Source organism: Echeneis naucrates, chromosome 21 (genome assembly GCF_900963305.1).
Source record: "Echeneis naucrates chromosome 21, fEcheNa1.1, whole genome shotgun sequence".
In the NCBI taxonomy this organism is placed as follows: domain Eukaryota; kingdom Metazoa; phylum Chordata; class Actinopteri; order Carangiformes; family Echeneidae; genus Echeneis; species Echeneis naucrates.
Genome location: NC_042531.1, coordinates 10175364 through 10192807, shown reverse-complemented (window position 1 = coordinate 10192807; position 17444 = coordinate 10175364). Strand labels below are relative to the sequence as shown.

Sequence of the window (17444 nt, the reverse complement as noted above, 5' to 3'; positions counted from 1 at the left end):
AGCTACACTGGTAAGCTGTTGCAACAGCTTTTCCATCCCTTTAAATGACTGACTGAGCCTCGAGGGGGTGTTTGATGCTCCATGGGCTTTTGTTTGAGGGACCTCAGAAACCCCGGTGAAAACTGTGTTTTAATCTTACAATTAGTCCAGCTGTCAATGGCATTAGAGTAAGAGTAAAACTGCTGCCTGGGATGAAGGTGGATTTGAAATAACTGAAGGAAGGAAAAAAAAAAACTCTGACCCAGGTCAACAAATGATGAGAATGAAGCAGTAATGCCGCGCTTGTTGGTGAAAACATGTTTATAGGTCTGTGTTGACTCCCTCCACATAATTGGAGCCTTTTGAATGCCTTCAGCAAGGGGGATTCAAATCCGCAGGATTCCCATTATATAATAATGGTATGTCTCTGCAGGCAGGCTGCAGGAGCTGGGAGCTCATCATGAGCAGAAACTCACTGCAAGTACCGTGGGAGAGGAAAAGGGGAGAAAGGAAGGAAAGAGATGAAGGATGAGCTCTTAGTTTTGTTTGTGACTCCCGAACTTCAGTAAGTGCTGACAGACCAGCACGAGCTCTGACGGAGCAGGACGAAGAAATAATGGACAAAGTAGGTACAATATTTATACCATAGCTTTTAATGTAGTGACAATGTTTATTCTGTAGGTTGGTATCTTTACTGCTCTCTCACTTCATTTTCAAAAAAATTGAAAGCCTTTGTATGTAATGATTATGCTAAAATAAGCTTCTTTTTTAGGTTTATTCCACTCATTTATCACTTTGCTTTGCTTTACTTCAGAATTAAAAGATCAAAACCTCTGTAAAGATGCCATCAACTTCTTGACATGATACAAAAAGACCAATAAAATAATTGGTAATACTTTTCGTTTGTTTTGTAGGGATTTCACCATGGCTGGCACCGAACTTAACGGAGACAACAGGGCTGTAACTCTTAAGGAGTTCTCAGTAAATATGAGCGCTCTGGAAGTTTAGTCTGGGTGGACTTGCCATTGATCTCAGAAAACAATTCCACTTCCCCTCTTGTTGCTTCCCAGCAAAAAATAGAGCACCAGGGATGTAAGGAGAAAACAGCGATGGGGGGGGGGAGGAGAGACAGATGGGAGGGCCATCGGGCGGTGTGGGTGGGGGTGGCGTGGGGGGGCTCTCGTGATGCCCTTGCTTTTTCTTCTCGTGCCCTTTGTGTGGACTAACAGTGGCGTTGGGACAACATCCACTGCTGATGGTGAAAAGGAGAAAGTAGTCCCACCATCACACAGAACTTCTGGTCCTGGGCTCATCTTCACGTGCCGCTTGACCAAAGCAAGACTCGCCTCAGCAGACATCAGACAAGGAGCCTCTACTTCTTTACAAACAACTTCCAGACAACAGCAGCAGAACAGCAGGTAAGCCACCGAATGAACATCACATGTAACAGCTCACCACAAAACTGCTCCTGAAAGCATCTGTGGATACGGATATTTGGACAAACACTGCGAGCAACCTGCTACGAAACTACAGTAGGAAACTCAGGCTTAGTGATGGAGAGAGGAGATGGAGCTGGGACAGTGCAGCGGGAGGCCCGCAGTGTGTTAGTATCATCCCTGTCCTCCTGGGCAGGTACAGCTGTTACCCTACTCCTGCTCACTTTCATCACCCGCTGATTTTCTTTCTCTCATTCTCTTTTCTCTTCCCATAACAAATAAAGTGGAGCCTTAGAGGCCGTAAAGCTCAGAGCCACCTAAAACGTACGCATACTGTCTCTGTGGTTAAATGAATAATAAAGAAATATGACCTAAGACTTAACTGATAAGTAACCATGTATTTAAAAAAACAAACAACCCAAAAAAAAAAACTACATTTAAGGTTTTTGTTATAATATTATACCATTGGAGAAATACAATATAGCCTTAAATATGAAATTAATGCTGCCGCTCGTTGGTTGAAATTGATGACACAAACTGTTAAAAGAATCTATTGATCAATCAAGTAAAAAGTGCTAGAAAACTGAAAAAGTTCATTGTGTTCTGGTTCACAGGTATACATAAAACAAAGGAGGTCAAAGCCAATGAAGCCATGAACTGGTGCATCCACAATGGCAGACAAATACTCAAAGTCTTTACTTTACTAAGTAAAAATTGGAATGTCACAGTTTAAAATGGATACACGTAAAATTTCTCCCCCATAATGTTTAACTAACATTAAAAGGGCAGGAGCAGGTGTCATCAGCAATATGTACAAAAGTAAGTCTGCGCTATTAGTTAAACTGTAAGTTAAACGTGACTTTGCACCGTATTATTAAAGGCATACAGTCTTGTCATGGACGGCAGTGAAATGAATTTTAGCTGTTTTTGCATTATCCACCTATCTAGTGGTTTAATTTCATAATGGACTAATTATTAACAATTAAATGTAGGCATCATATAAATGTTATGGAATGAAAAAAGAGCATTCCTCTCTGAAATGTAAAGAAGAAAATAGAGAGAACAGTAAAAAAAAGAAAGTTATAGTATTTTAGTATAAAAATGTATAAACTCCATCACTTTGTTTCAGCACATCTTAGTTTTTCAGAAAGCATATTTATAACTTGACTCAAAAATAAAATAAAAGGCCAAAAAATATGAATGGACATTTAGATTAATAAAGTTACTTTTTTTGCATAAATAGACAAGGTGATATCAAGTTGGTGGATTGATCTAAGATCTTAAGTTATTCTATTTAACAGTGAAGACACATTGGCACTGAAAACTAACCAGAACTGTTTCATTAGTGCAAAAACAAACTCCCTGCAGGGCCATAAAAAAGATTTAGTTTATCAGAATATAGCAAGTTGAACTCTCAAGTATTTAAGTATTAAAGATGGCCTCCGAAAGATAAAAAAAAAAAAAAAAAAAAAAACAGTAACGCCTTAAAAAGTAAAAATAAGCCAAAGATCTTATCATCATAAGGATCAGAGGTTTCAGTCGGCGGTGTGTTACTCTGAGTTTTCTTCTATGAAACACCTTACAGCTGTCTGGCCTGACAATTCCAATGTAATGCCATATGCAGCTAAACAATGGATCATAACAGGGCTGTGGGTCTGTGTACAGTAGTGGGCAGATGGAGAGCCAGACAGCCATGTAAGGTAGCAGGCAGCACATCGACCCGCTGGCTTCTGCTGGTGTGACTGATATATGGCAGCCAAGATCCACGCCGGCCTGTAAGCGCCGACAACAGGTGACTCACATGAGTGGGAAGTTACCCCCCCCCCTTTCCCGTCATCAGATCCATTTTGTAGATCACACTATCCTGAACTCACCCTCCAACCAAACCGATGCAGCTAAACTTAAAGATACTCATCCTTGATTGTAATCCCAGCGCCTGAGGGAGTGACGCATGCACGACCCCTGCAGCTGAGCAGCTGCTGCGGTGTACAGTGGGATTGCTTTTCTATGCGTGTCAAAGTTCATGTTCAAACGCAGCGATGCTCCAAGTTTAACACTCGAACTTTGTGGTTCTGAACAAAGAAGTTTTATCTTCCTCTGTTAATCTGAACAGCACAAATCAATCGTGTAAAAATAACCATCCCAGTCTGGGTATGTTTGGCATCTTGTGTGCAGGTCTGTTAAACCTGTGTTTAAATGTGCCAACGCAGAGCAGTTGTGTGGTTAGGTTTGACACTTTCCTCATGCATCTGTGGCTGTTCCGCTGAAACGATGCTGCTGAGCTGTCACAACACTGTAAGATTAACTGATAGTGGCGAATGTATTTTTGTCTGAGTATAGACTGCTGGTCATTTGATATAATTCTACCTTACTAACTTTATACAACTACGACTCAAGGACCAAAACATTAATTCAGCCATCCAACAATCTGGAGTCAGTTAAAACAATTACAAGAGTAAAGAAATTGTCAATGTAAGATTTGATCAGATGTTATTAGATTGTGGACTGCAGTTTATGGTATTTAAATATTCCCTGTTTTATCTGTAACAAAGTCCAGTCAACACTTTAATATGGAAAGTGTTGATGGCTATGACATTTTTCATTGCTGATAAAATATACAATATTTTTTTCCCCTAAATTTAAATATTCACTCAACCTTTAGGTTCAAGTTAAATCAATGAAACATAGTAAACAGAATATGTAAGAAATGTGCAGTTGCTGTTGTTGTCATAACTGGGTCAGTAGAATAACAAAATGTGCATTTTTAGACTTAGATTAAAATTTAAAGCCAATAATATCAATATGTAGTTGAAGTAGTAAAAGTGGCTTGGACAAATATTTCATAAGGCCAAAGTTAGCCCTGCAAACTATTTAAAAAATCCAACCACAGGCCCCTCCAGTGTGAGTCAGTGCGGCCAAATATGTCAAATAGCCCTTTTTGTAAGAAACTAATTTGTTTCCTCACCATGTTTTTCTTTCTAATGAAGACGATTTATTAGTTGGTCGGATAATGTGCCTTTTAAGCCAACGTGATGAGATTCTAGGTGAGATTACAGAAGAATCTACTTCAACTTCAGCAAATCCTGTCAGACTCACATAATAACACAATGGTACTTAATGCACATCGCAGTGCAAATGCTTTTTTCTTTCACAGATGTGTGTCTAAACAGGCCGCATTAAAGGAAAGCAGGCCAAGAAAATGTATACCCTGCTATCTAATTACCTGTATGTTTATGGGGACAGCGTGGAGTAGGCAGTGTATCCTGGTCCTCTATGAGGATTTGGGGTCTGTCAAACATGGTTTAGTGCTGAAAGGTGGAGATCGCTGAAGGAATGTGTAAATCGACCCTGCCCCCTGTCGTCTCTGGTTTGTGGATACACTATAGGCTGAGAGGAAGCAGCCAGCGCTGGGACAGTAGACAGAAGAGTTTTTAAGATCCATGGCAGCTTTTTTTTTTTTTTTTTTTTTTAGCTTAACTCTTAGACACAATAACTAATTCTTTGATTCGTAAATCTCTGTGTGTCACAGTACAGAAGTAAAAATACAGCTTCATCCTCCCAAAACTGGGCTTCACTCCAGTCTAAGGTGCTGTCTCATCCAATTCCGATTGTGGGACTAGAGTCACTGCCCTCTAAGGTAAAAGTGATGCTGGTCCAACAGGCTGGAGGATTTATTGTTGTTATACAGGGTAGAGAAAACACACAGCCTTTATTCCTGTTGTTTTGCAGCGAACCACAGCAACCAGCGTCACTTCACACTGATGCAATTTTTAAGCTGCTCTTTCTCTCTTTGCTTGTCAAAGCTGCCTGGCAGTCATCCAAACTGGTGTCAGTGTCAGTGCATGCACATGTGACTGAAGTTCTGAATACAGCCGGGTCCAGTTAGTCCAGTTTATGTCTGGAGTGATTGTAGCTCTTGGCTGGAGTCTATTTTCTCCCTTTGTTGATTTAAATATATCTGCAACACACTTTTGTAGCCTTTGTTGCCATGGGAATTTCAAGTTGCAAACACACATGCAGGTACATGCAAACACAAAGATAACAATTAGATCATTCCTGACGGTTTGATCAACATCAGGCAAAATATCTCATAGGTGTGTTAAATTTCCATTTCTGCAGTTCTCTGTTCTGAATACCTCATAACCAGATAGTCCATTACTTCTCCTTTACTCTGCCCCAGAGATTATAAACAAATATGACAGCCATGATAGTCTACAGGCAAACCAGACCTCTCAGCAATGGGCACGACGTAGTTCAGTTAATCCCTGGTTATTGCCAGGCTTCCAGAGAGGCAGCAGGAGCACAGGTATCATTGAAGAGCCAGCAGTGGCATAAGGTACTTTCAGAGGGGGCGAAATTGACTGGAAAAGCTTGGCAGTAGTCTCTCTGCCCCCTCCTCTCCCTCCCACATTTAATAACTTCTTACTTTTGTTATTCAGAAATCATACTTTCAGACTGCTCCCTCTGAGAGCAGGAGGCGGCAGTCCAGAGACAGACTCAGGCCGTGTCATTCCGTGGCACATCTGAATTCCAGTTTGTCTCCTCCAAATAGAAGAAGCCTCCTTTCCCACCACTGAGTACAAACAGTAGTGTGTGTTAATGTATGTAATTTTTTATGTACATGGCCCAGCTGACGAATGATGCTGTTAATATAAATAGAATTATAGTTGTATACCACTCGACTTTGCATCAACTGCTTTAAAGAGAGAAATTTTGAACTGTTTACCTGCCAACTAGATGCCACTGAATTTTTCAAATACAATTTAGAAGAAATCATCTCAAATCTGAATTTCTACAAATTAATGTTAACAAGATCTGCACAGCTGAAGAAAGCCTGTTGTCGGTATTAGCTGATAAAACATAGCGGTGTCCTCTAACTGGACTCTCAGTCTTCGCAATTTACTTCCAGTAAAGATCATCAGTTTTATCCAGTTAAGGCTTTAAGCTGGTTCCTTCACGAACTGCTGGACCAACTAGTCTCCAGCTGTGACCAGACTGTCATCAGCAGGTATTCGGTGCAGGCTGGAAAACAAGTGTCAGAGCGCAGACTTTCCTAAACTGTGTCGGCATATCAGCCTTGGGCGTGGAGAGTCTGAACATTTCCTCTCCCACGTGTTCTCGTAGGGGTGTTTTGTTTCCTGCCTCTGAGTGCTTCACAGATAAAAGGGCAACGCTCTGATTTTCCATCTTATTGCCATATATATACATCATAGACTCACTGGGGGGGGGGGGGGGGCAGATGGTCATGGTCATTTAGACCATTTCTCTCTCACACATAACTAGTGTTAGACAGGAAGGCAACACTGACAGTCTGAGTCTGCTTAGTGGACTAAACAGTAGAAGTAACTTATCACTGCAGGCAAATGGAGCCAACCACTTATGGATTACACTTGGAGGGAGATGAGGGGTGGTAAGACAGAACATCAAGTCCCTGTTTGACAGTTTTCACTTGCTGTGATTGTTGTGATTATGCTCTATATCCTGTCCTACCTGGCACCCCACGGTTTGTCGTAACACACAGCTGTTGAGGAATGTATATGTTTTCTATGACTTTGCCAAGTAGGGTGATCATTTCAGACGTGTGACGTGTTGGAAAAAGCTTTCAGACTGTTGCTTTCAGTCCTCCCTCCTTATGTCATCTTGTCTTTTATCTCTAACAGCAAAGTAGTGCGTGTAAATGTTGTAGGTCGCTTCTCAATGGGGTTTAATAGGTTTTCTTAACCCGCCGATGATGGGGGTCATTTACAGCACCCATAAAGCTGTGTGGTGAACTACCTTATAGGGTCATTCACAGCTCACCCTCGCCAGCCTGTCACTGCCGTGTTTGGGTCTTTCCCAATTTCTCAATAATACTCAAGTTAAAAGGCGAAGGCTCACACTCACATATGGACACACACACAGTGGTGAGATTGATGCTGTGAGATAGTTTGAGTTTGGAAGATGTTTCATCATTGCAGTGGGACGTGACAGTGGACATCAAAGCTGCTGCTCTGTTCTTGTGAGTGATGTGAGTGGTTATGAGCCACTGGCAAGATGGAGACAGCGCAGCTGACGCCGGGTCACAACATGAAAAGGACAAAGTCTCCCAGCTTAGATTTTCCCCCTGACAGCAGGTTACCCTCTGTCTCTCTGTCATACGTAATCAGGAAACAGGATTAGGGGAAAATATAAACACAATTGACATAATTTTGAAGAACTTTTTCTTCAAACAAACCTCGTTATTTACTTTTACATGACTCCTGAACTCCCCCTTCCTCCCTCCCTCTTGTTTTCTCTTTCTGTCTCTCCCTCTCATGGGAAAATGGTCGTTCTCATGCCACAGTGTCCAGTCCTCAAGCAATTCACGGGCAGAAAAGCTATTTTTACACATATGATGCCATTACCAGAAACATACCGAGGTCATTCCATCGGCAGCAATATAGAGGACCTGCAGCTGTCTACGACTGATTGTCTGTATTCTTTTATCTTTTCTCCCCTTCTCTCCTGCTCTGCCGTTCCTCTCCACTTCAGTGACTTCACCTTTTCACCTCTGCTTCCCCTTTTGCTCCAACCTCTCCAATCTTTGTGTCTCAGGTGTGTGCTTGGCCTGTGAGCAGTTATGGGGGACTGGAGTCTTCTGGGAAATTTCTTGGAGGAGGTCCAGGAACACTCCACCTCGGTCGGGAAGGTGTGGCTTACCATTCTCTTCATCTTTCGCATCCTAGTGCTGGGCACAGCAGCTGAGTCGTCGTGGGGGGACGAGCAGAGCGATTTCCTTTGTGACACCCAGCAACCCGGTTGCACTAACGTTTGTTATGACAGGGCCTTCCCCATTGCCCACATCCGTTACTGGGTGCTGCAGATTGTTTTCGTCTCAACGCCATCCCTCATCTACATGGGCCACGCCATGCATACAGTGCGGAGGGAGGAGAAGCTGCGGAGGAGGGAGCAGGAGGAGAGGGAGGCAAGAAGTGAGAGCAGAGAAGACCTGCAGGGGGAGAAGGAGTACCTCCAGCAGAAGGAGAGTGGGAAAGAAACGGGATCTGATGGGAGAGGACGCGTTCGCCTGAAAGGGGCCCTGCTGAGGACTTACATTCTCAGCATCCTGATCCGTACAGTGATGGAGGTGACTTTCATTGTAGTGCAGTACTTGATATATGGGGTGTTTCTCAAAGCTATGTATCTATGCAAAGCATGGCCCTGCCCCAACCCAGTCAACTGCTACATGTCCCGGCCTACTGAGAAAAATGTCTTCATCATATTCATGCTGGTGGTGGCTGGCGTGTCTCTGCTGCTCTCGGTGCTGGAGCTCTACCACCTTGGCTGGAAAAGTGTGAGACGGTGTATACGCAACAAGACAATCCAGAGGGACAAACGGAGAGCAGTAGCAGTGTCTGTGTCTGCGGCCTTGGAACCCAGCAGTCCACCACGGCCATCAGCCACCTGCACGCCACCACCTGACTTCAACCAGTGCTTGGTGGCCCCGAGCTCCATGACCCCCATGACCTCCATGGCTTCTCACCCCTTCAACAACAGGTTGGCGCTGCAGCAGAACTCACTCAACTTGGCCACTGAGCTGCATTGCAGCTGTGACAACCTGGAGGACGGGGAAGACTTCCTGAGGATGAGATACGACCAGGCGCCCACGGAGATGCCGAACAGCTGCTCTCCATCACCCCTGGTGCACTCCAACTACATGAAGGACAAACGCCGCCTGAGCAAGACCAGCGGGACCAGCAGCCGGGCTCGCCAAGATGACCTGGCAGTATAGACTCAGAGTACAGACAGAAAGAGTGGCTGACAAGTGGCAGAGGGAGGGCTGGGCCTTCAGAACCAAAGATAAGTGAGAAGTCAGACTAACTATGCAAATACTGGTGGTTAGGCCTGACACGTGTCCACAGAGGATATACCGAACATCCACATTAGAATGAGATACGTAAGCATATGTGAGTGGACCATGTTAACTTGATATACGTGAACTGTGAATCGATACTTTGTCCCAGAGATTGAAAAACTGACAATCAAACTGCAAAAGGAAAATAATTTTGAAAAGAGAACAGGGTAACAAGTATACTACCTTTTATGTTTTACTTAAAATAGGCAAAACACTATGTGGTTGAAAGGGGTCAGAATGACATGACACATGGTGCTTGCTGTAAGCTGACTTGTGAATAACTCATTATGAAAGGAAATATTCCACATATCTCCAATATTCAACGAGACTAACCAATCACAACTGTTCCAAAAATGAAGATACAATAAACTGTGAAACATACAGCATATTTGCAGTGAATCAAGTTGAAGTGCCTTTTACCAAGTATAGACAAAAGCCATCTGTTTCCACATAAAGCTTTTTTTTAAATATAATTTATCTTTCCAAACGCCATGATCTATAAAATAATCCCCTTATTGACTTGTAAACCTGATTGCACTACTATTTGAAGTCAGCAAGTGTACAACAAACCCAGAATTAATAACTTAAAAAGAAAAATGTGAGAGAAGCCTTTGTGTGCAGAGGTGGAGACAGAATGTAACCTGTTTTCCTTTGAAGGGAAGAGGACAAATGAAGAGGTCCTGCTTGGATGGTGGTTATGAGCAGATCCAGCCACTTGGTGGCAACATTGCACTTATGTTTTACAGTTTTACACCTGGCGCCATAGTGCAAATACTGAATTCATCCCTATGCAATGCTTGTTTCACTTCAAGTCTTTGAATGTATTTTATTTTATTTCCACTGTCTGCTCTTACTGTATGAAAGGAAAGTGTAAAAAAACAAAACAAAACGACAAACTGAAAATACAGAAAAAAATGGAATGGACTTTCTTGCAAATGGATCTTTAAGTTGTATCCTACAAACACACAAAGCAAACACAATAGTCATCTTGCTCAGCTCACTGTACTTGTACTCAACAGTACTTGAACTACACTGCAGATGTTGGTTCTGGCAAACAGACCTTTATACACTATCATCACAAACCCATTACAAGTGAATAAATCATCAGCTGTACAGTCGGCTCTGTCGTTTTCAAGATGTGTGATTCATTAAAGTGCTTTAAGTAATGTGTCCTTGTTTCTGTGCCAGAGTATAAAGAAGTATATATTCTATTGCTGTATATTGGGATTTCAGGGTGCAACTCTTCGTAGAAGTAAAGACAAAGATGACGAAGAACATGAAGAGATTAAATATTTCTTGTATCTCTTTAAAATCAGTAGTGCATCATTACTTTGATTTTCCAGCCTGTTGCCACCAGAGGAAACCTGCAGAAGACAGACTGGGGACGATGTGGCATATTTACACAAAACAAAAAGTCTGCCAGGAAGCTCAGCACTGGAATCATACTTGATCCCACACCAGCTGAAACTGAATTTGGCGTGACAGTAGATGCTGCCACTTTGTTACATTTTTGTTTGTTTGTTTATTTATTGCAAAAATCACTGATCAACCCACAAAAGAGAGTTTTATTATTCAATGCAAAATATTTCTATTCCCCATAAAACTCACCTGGACAAAGGGGAGGTGAATTGTGTCTTTTGGTTTGTATAACACACCATAAAGAAGCATAAAATGTATTTAAACTGACTTACAGCAGGGACTAGGACATTAAAAGAACTTGCATTTCATATGGTGAGTATACATATTGTGAAGTACTAAGATGATTCATTTTTTTTAAAAGTGAATCAAAACTTTAACTTGTTCATTATACTGCAAGTAACAAGTAAAAAATATCCAATCCATCAGAATTATTGGTGGATTATTATAATTTGTGTATTTAAATTGTGTATTGTCTTTAAATGAAATTAAATCAAACTCAGCTATATCACCGTTACTCAAACTCCAGTAGTAGTGCAATTAATTACATTAATGTTGCAGGTAGCTATTTTTAATAATTTTTTTATCATATGGTCTTGGCTGTTATTACCCAAGGATGTACAACAAAATCAGGGAAACTATCACTTCCCCTTTTACTATGCATAAATGTGGTTGCTCTTTATGTTTATTTATCATTGATTCATAGATCATAAATTTGGTTCACTACAAAATCTTACTAAAAATAGAAATATATTTAAATGAAACCAGGGAACTGGAAATTCTCACAACTTAGCATCTTACGTTATTTCTAATTAGAAATAGTTTATAAAGCAGCGTTCAGCCCATCAGATGTGAATATTTGCCATGCAGAGAGACTTTTGTCCTCTAGAGGTCAGCAGCACATTTTGATACGTCTTATCCGACACCAACCTCAGAAACGACGACGAACAATATCATGGGTGTCACAGAAGTCGGGAAATGTAGTTTTAATTTCAGAGCTCTCGCGTCCACATCCATCCTAGAGCGTCATCTGATTCGCTACTTGTCCCGTCATGCATTTCGGTTTTAAGCACTCGCGAGAGCATCCGAGTATGAAGTGATACTGTGTGTGTGTGTGTGTGTGTTGAATTAAACGTCGTATCTTCTGTCCGGAGCCTCGGAGGAAAGATCTCCGCTTTACCTCCTGTGCACAAAAAGTAAGTGTCAGTGCGGCGTGTGCGTGTGTGTGTGTGTGTGTGTGTGTGTGTGAGGAGCCGAAGCCGTTTGACCTTTGACCGCTGACATCAGGATGAACTTCACTTTTTTAAGAGGGAGGCGTGTTTGGGTGCTCATGATCGGACTGTTCCGGGTCTCCAACCGTCCCGTGGGTCCCTCAGAGCGGACACTCTGTCCGGTTTGTCCGTGTGGAACATGACCTGCTACGGGGCCTGCCGGCTGTGTGTGCCTTATTTATGTTTCAGAGAGTTGGCAGCCCTGCTGCTGTTAGACACAAGCACAGTTTGTTTGTTTGTTTGTTTGTTTGTTTGTTTGTGTGTGTGTGTGTGTGAGAACGGACCTCATCTTTGGAGACACAGCCAAGTATTCATGAAGCTGGTGTATTTAATGAGGAAAGAACTACAGATTGGTGACGAATAAAAGAGAATGAATGTGAGAATGAAAACTCTCCAAAGGCACACCTGCTGTGGTCCTTGGTAAGATCCAGAGGAATGCAAAACCACCTGATATATCTTTCTCATTCACAGCACAGCCATGAAGAAACTTTGGACCAAAGCAGGTGTTTTAAGTTCAGCATCCATAGCTTTCTGTTCAATGCTGTGGTCACAGAAAAAGTCCGATTTGGACCAGGCTGCTTCGTCTTGCCCCTCTGCTGACACTACAGGTGGAAACGCTAGCTCTCTCTATGAACTAAAACTGGTCCAAGTCCTTTTCCGACATGGAGCTCGAACGCCGCTCAAGTCGATCCCTGATGTGTTGGAGGTTAAGCTCCTTTTTTTTGTTTTAATCAAGTCATGTAATGCACATTTAAAAGAAGTTGTGCCATATAATGCTGCTTTCTCGTCATAGGCCCAGTGGGTGCCCACCCTCTTGGAGCCTCCAGCACACACCCACATCAACTATGTGGTGACTGATCTAAATGGTGGCCCCAGACCTGCAGCTCCTGTTGAAGACAGCTACCGGAGAAACACGCTGACTGTGAGTAGGTGTGTTTTGTGTTGTTGAACTCAGTCAGGAAGCGAAAGAGATGGAGGAACAGCTTCAGGTACAGGAACTTGTGTAGCTGCTAACCGTTATGACGCTTTGTGAGAAGGTATTTTGGGATGTATTGATACCCACTGTCTCATCCATCTACTGTTAGTACCCCATAGTTATTTTAATGATTTGCAATTTATAACAGAAAATCAACCAGATTTGACGTAAATATTCAAACATTCAGCTGCAATGATTAGGTGGTATAAAAAGTCAAAACCTATTTGTGCAGTGGTGGTGCCATGGAAGAACGACCCCCCCACCCCGAGTGGCCTTATGGTTACTTCTACAGTTTTATTTTTATGTTGTTTTTTATTTTTTTCCCTATATCAAGTTAATATCTGATGAGTAACATGGCCACCAGCAAGAAACCTTGGACCTATAGACTTTTAGAAAAGCATTCACTGCTTCCATTGACTGCTAAGATATATTACAAGACGATGTATAACACTAAGCCATATTCATTCATTCAACTTCTCTCTTAGCTGACCTGTGCGAAGCCAGCCAACTGCGTCCATTAACACTAGTTTCCCGTACCGACTTAGCTGCTTGTTTGTTTTCTTTTATTGTTTGACTGCACTTGATTCAGCTTTGCAAACTAAATCTGGAAGTCTGGACTCCTGCCATGCTTCACTTTGGATTCCTGCATGTTATCATACGTAGGTGTGTGTCTGTTTGACTGAGGCCTGAGCAAAACATCTTTTTTGTTGCATTGGGCAGGGTGGCACATACCCTGGTCAGCTGACCACGGTGGGCATGCAGCAGCTGTATGAGCTGGGCAAGAGGCTGAGGAGAAAATACATTGAGGAGATTCCCTTCCTCAGCCCCACCTTTAGCCCAGCTGAGGTGTAGTAAGTGTTGCACATGTTCTAATTCACTGTCAACTACAGTTTTAATGCACTGCATTTATGAGATATTCTGCCCAAATGTGCACCTACTTTTAAATGTCTTGCCTTCCATGACTCCTTTTTTTTTTTTATTTCTTTTTAAGTGTGCGCTCCACTAACATTGTGAGGACCATTGAATCTGCCAAGTGCCTGATAGCAGGGCTCTTCCAACAAAAACAAAAAGGTAGGGCAGAAACCAACATGGAGAAACGATTCATTCTATTATTTTTCTTGTCTCACCTTTTTGTGTGTTTGTTTTCCTTGAAGATATTGTGCACATATTAACAACAGAAGCAGAATCTGAAATCCTGTATCCAAACTACCATGGATGCAAGCTGCTCAAAATTGTTGGCAGGTATGTAAAGGATATTTTTGTACCGAGCACACAGTCAGACCCAGACCGTTCTGTGCATTTGCCACCCAAACTAGGGCCCTGCATAATGTGTTCTGTAAAATTCTAAGCAGGGCTGAGATGCCTCTGACAGGTTGTTGTGGTCTATCAATGTTTGGTGGCTGACACAGCATGCTCTATGTGCAGTCACCGCTGGGCAGAGTCATCCACTCTGCCAGATATTGCAGCAGACCTGCAGAGCATCCAGGAAGCGTTGGGCATCGCTGCTCACCAGAACGTCGACTTCATCCTCATTAGGGACGACATGGTTGCCAGAGAGGTGACACTGCCATGCAATGACTCATATTACTTTTATTAGGTCCCACCAATAGATATCAGAATACATTCATTCATTCATTCATCTTCAACCGCTTGTCCGTTTGCGAGTCGCAGGTATCAGAAAACATACAGTATAATTATTATTAGGACACTAGGCTGAAACCTACCAAGCTGTTTATCTAAGATGAAACTCCAAATCAGAATTTACCATCTTTCTAGAATTGAATAATTGTGTTACAAAAAACTTGACTGACTGAAACATTCAGAGATTAGTCATACCGTAATTGCGGGTAACTTTTTAAAAGAATGTCTAAAAACTGTGAAGGTCAAATTAGGATGAAATCAGCCTTAAGTTAGACATCTTTGTACTGCAAGAATTGAAAGAAGACACACTGGGCGTCAGTTGTAAGCCTTGCTAAATGTTTCCCCTTTCCTCATCACCCAAACACTGAGAATATGCCCAACGTTCTTACTAATATGATCCAGCTGGTATCAGTTGCAACGCCCACCAATTAACATACAGATTATCGCATTTCTCAATACAGTCATGTTCTAATTAAACAGAAAATAAATCTACATTAAGATTTGAAATCATCGAAGTGGTTTAATATTGGCACTGGCAAGTGTTAGTCGCTCACAACAGACACAGACAGTCTTGTGGAAAATAATTATGGCCAAGGGGAAAATTGCAAATGTTTTATAGTGTGATAACAAAGCTGGAAAAGAGCAAGTGGAAACCTCACTGCAGCACTTCACAGCTGACCGTGTCCTGTTTCTGCACATAAACAGACACACGGTCTGCCCTGCCCATCGGTGCTGAGCACATGGAGGAATAAAGTGGAACAGAGAGCAGTGGACATGATCTGCCATGTCTTTGAACCGAGCAAGAGGTAAGGTGGAACAAAGACGGCAGAGTGATTTTAAGAATGAGGTTTGATAATAACCCTCTGTCAATAGAGGAAATAGATGAGGAAAGTTTGCCAGTCACGTATCAAGTTCAGCAGGCCACCTTTAATTCTTCTGCTGTGTTGTTGGCAGGGAAAACTTGCAGCTGTGTGTGGGACTGCTGCTGCACACGCTGTTAACCAACTTTGAGGAGAAACTGCAGGGCACTTCATCAGAGTCGAATAGGTGGGACGGCACCTCACAAAGAACATCCGCATTTTCACATGTGCACAATTGTGTTTGCGTCACTATTATAATTGTTATAATTCCCTGTCAAACAGGAAGCTGTTGTTGTACTCCGCCCACGACACCACTTTGATGCCTTGTCTGATGGCTCTGGGGATTTTTGACAAGACATGGCCACCATACGCAGCTGATATCACTCTGGAGCTGTACCAACACCGGCAAACCAGTGAAGCATTTGTCAAATTGTCATACATTGGCCAGGTAGGTGGTGAAAATACATCTACATTTGATGAGCTGTTGCAAATGATTTTTAATTCATTTAAATGTGTCATTTATTGAAGTTGTATCTTTCTTTAGGATCAACTCATTCCAGGTTGTAGTGGAGTTTACTGCCCCCTGCGGGAGTTTAAACAGGCCCTCTCAGCCTACACACTGAGCTCTGACACCTACCAGTCACTCTGTAACAGCACAGGGGGCGTAACTGAGCCCTGAAGACCATCACATCTGACAACAGGGAAGTTACAATCTGACGCTCACACATCATGTCTTTTTATCTATTTACATATTTTTTAATATGAAAATAAGTTCCCTGCATCCAGCCACCAACATCATTCGACCTCACTGTCAGAAACCTTTTAGTGCACAATTATTTTATTTTTACACACCCACAGCAGTCAAATGGTCCATATCGCTCAAATAGGTTATTGGTGATGGCACATAATGACTTTGCTATGCAGTGTATGCATTCTTTCAGATTTTTAGTGTTTAGGTTTCCTTTGGATGCGACTAATTGGTTTTGTTTTTGGATACATTGTGGTGTTGCACTTTTTGTCCTAGTCAACAAATCTTAAAAAAAAAAAAAAACCAACAACCAACTAAAATATTATAATTGCCCACCTCTCATTACATTAAAAATATTTCAGCAATGATCAAAAATAAAATGGCTTAATTAAAAAAAAAGTAATCCTAAAAAGACTACCAAATTTTGCAAACATTGCTGGAAAAATAAATTGTAGGGGGGTAAAAGTGCCTGTTTACTGTAGTGAATAGATCAGCCATTAAAGGGGTTTCTTGTGTTTTTTTTTTTTTTTTAAGTTTTTCCAAGAACAATGCTTGGGTGTGGCACAGAGGATTAAACTAAATCATGTTGCGTCCATACAGGTAATATTAGGGAGGACAAACATTATTGGTTTTGCCCCTTTTTGGGATTTGTTGACAGTAAAAATACAGATTATCAGCATTTGTCATGATAGTTCACCTCTGCAGCTTAATATGACTCTGAACTGTATGGACAATGTGATGTAATAACATGTATGCAATTGCTGTTGCAATTCAGTCATTTCATTCCTTAGGGGAATACTAAGCCTTTCATGTACTGTCAGTGATGTTTATTAACAAAGGGGTGCAGAATGTACGATAACCAACGAGACAGCTGTAAATGAATTATAATGCAACTGATTGTTTTCAGGTTGCCCCCTTATGGATTTGGTAGTATCAGACCATAGTATTCTTTAATGCATGAATACATGCCCATTACATAGCCTTGAGTGTTATTTTATAACAGAACGTACTGTAACTCATCGGTGGGAGTTTTTCATCCCCTGCTGCTATTTGGTTCAGATTGGTGAAACATAAATAAACAATTTAAGCAATGAGAAGTCTCTTATTTATGCCACAGAGAAGGTTTTTTTTAGCATTACTATCTGCAAACTAAGCAACTAGTTTGGTAGAGTTCAAATGCATCAACTTGCTTGCATCTATTTTGAAAGTGTGGTGTCCTCTGAAAATAGCGCTCACTTAAGGGC

The 17444-nt window shown here is 41.8% G+C and overlaps 2 protein-coding genes across 3 annotated transcripts; both read left to right on the top strand.

Moving 5' to 3' along the window:
- The first annotated feature begins 1225 nt into the window (after positions 1 to 1225).
- gja5a (gap junction protein, alpha 5a) lies at positions 1226 to 10448 on the top strand. 2 transcript variants are annotated; one of them, XM_029493034.1, is made up of 2 exons: positions 1226 to 1397; positions 7989 to 10448. In XM_029493034.1, exon 2 carries the CDS (start codon positions 8014 to 8016, stop codon positions 9163 to 9165), a length of 1152 nt encoding a protein of 383 aa, XP_029348894.1. In that variant the 5' UTR covers positions 1226 to 1397; positions 7989 to 8013; the 3' UTR covers positions 9166 to 10448. The 2 variants fall into 2 exon arrangements, with proteins under 2 accessions (XP_029348894.1, XP_029348893.1); XM_029493033.1 differs by lacking the exon at positions 1226 to 1397 and adding an exon at positions 6668 to 6825.
- Positions 10449 to 11785: 1337 nt separating this feature from the next.
- Positions 11786 to 16554, top strand: acp6 (acid phosphatase 6, lysophosphatidic). Its single transcript, XM_029493032.1, has 11 exons — positions 11786 to 11900; positions 12447 to 12681; positions 12769 to 12897; positions 13672 to 13802; positions 13943 to 14022; positions 14106 to 14193; positions 14377 to 14509; positions 15298 to 15398; positions 15547 to 15639; positions 15735 to 15900; positions 15997 to 16554. Exons 2-11 carry the CDS (start codon positions 12454 to 12456, stop codon positions 16129 to 16131), a joined length of 1284 nt encoding a protein of 427 aa, XP_029348892.1. The 5' UTR covers positions 11786 to 11900; positions 12447 to 12453; the 3' UTR covers positions 16132 to 16554.
- Positions 16555 to 17444: the final 890 nt, after the last annotated feature.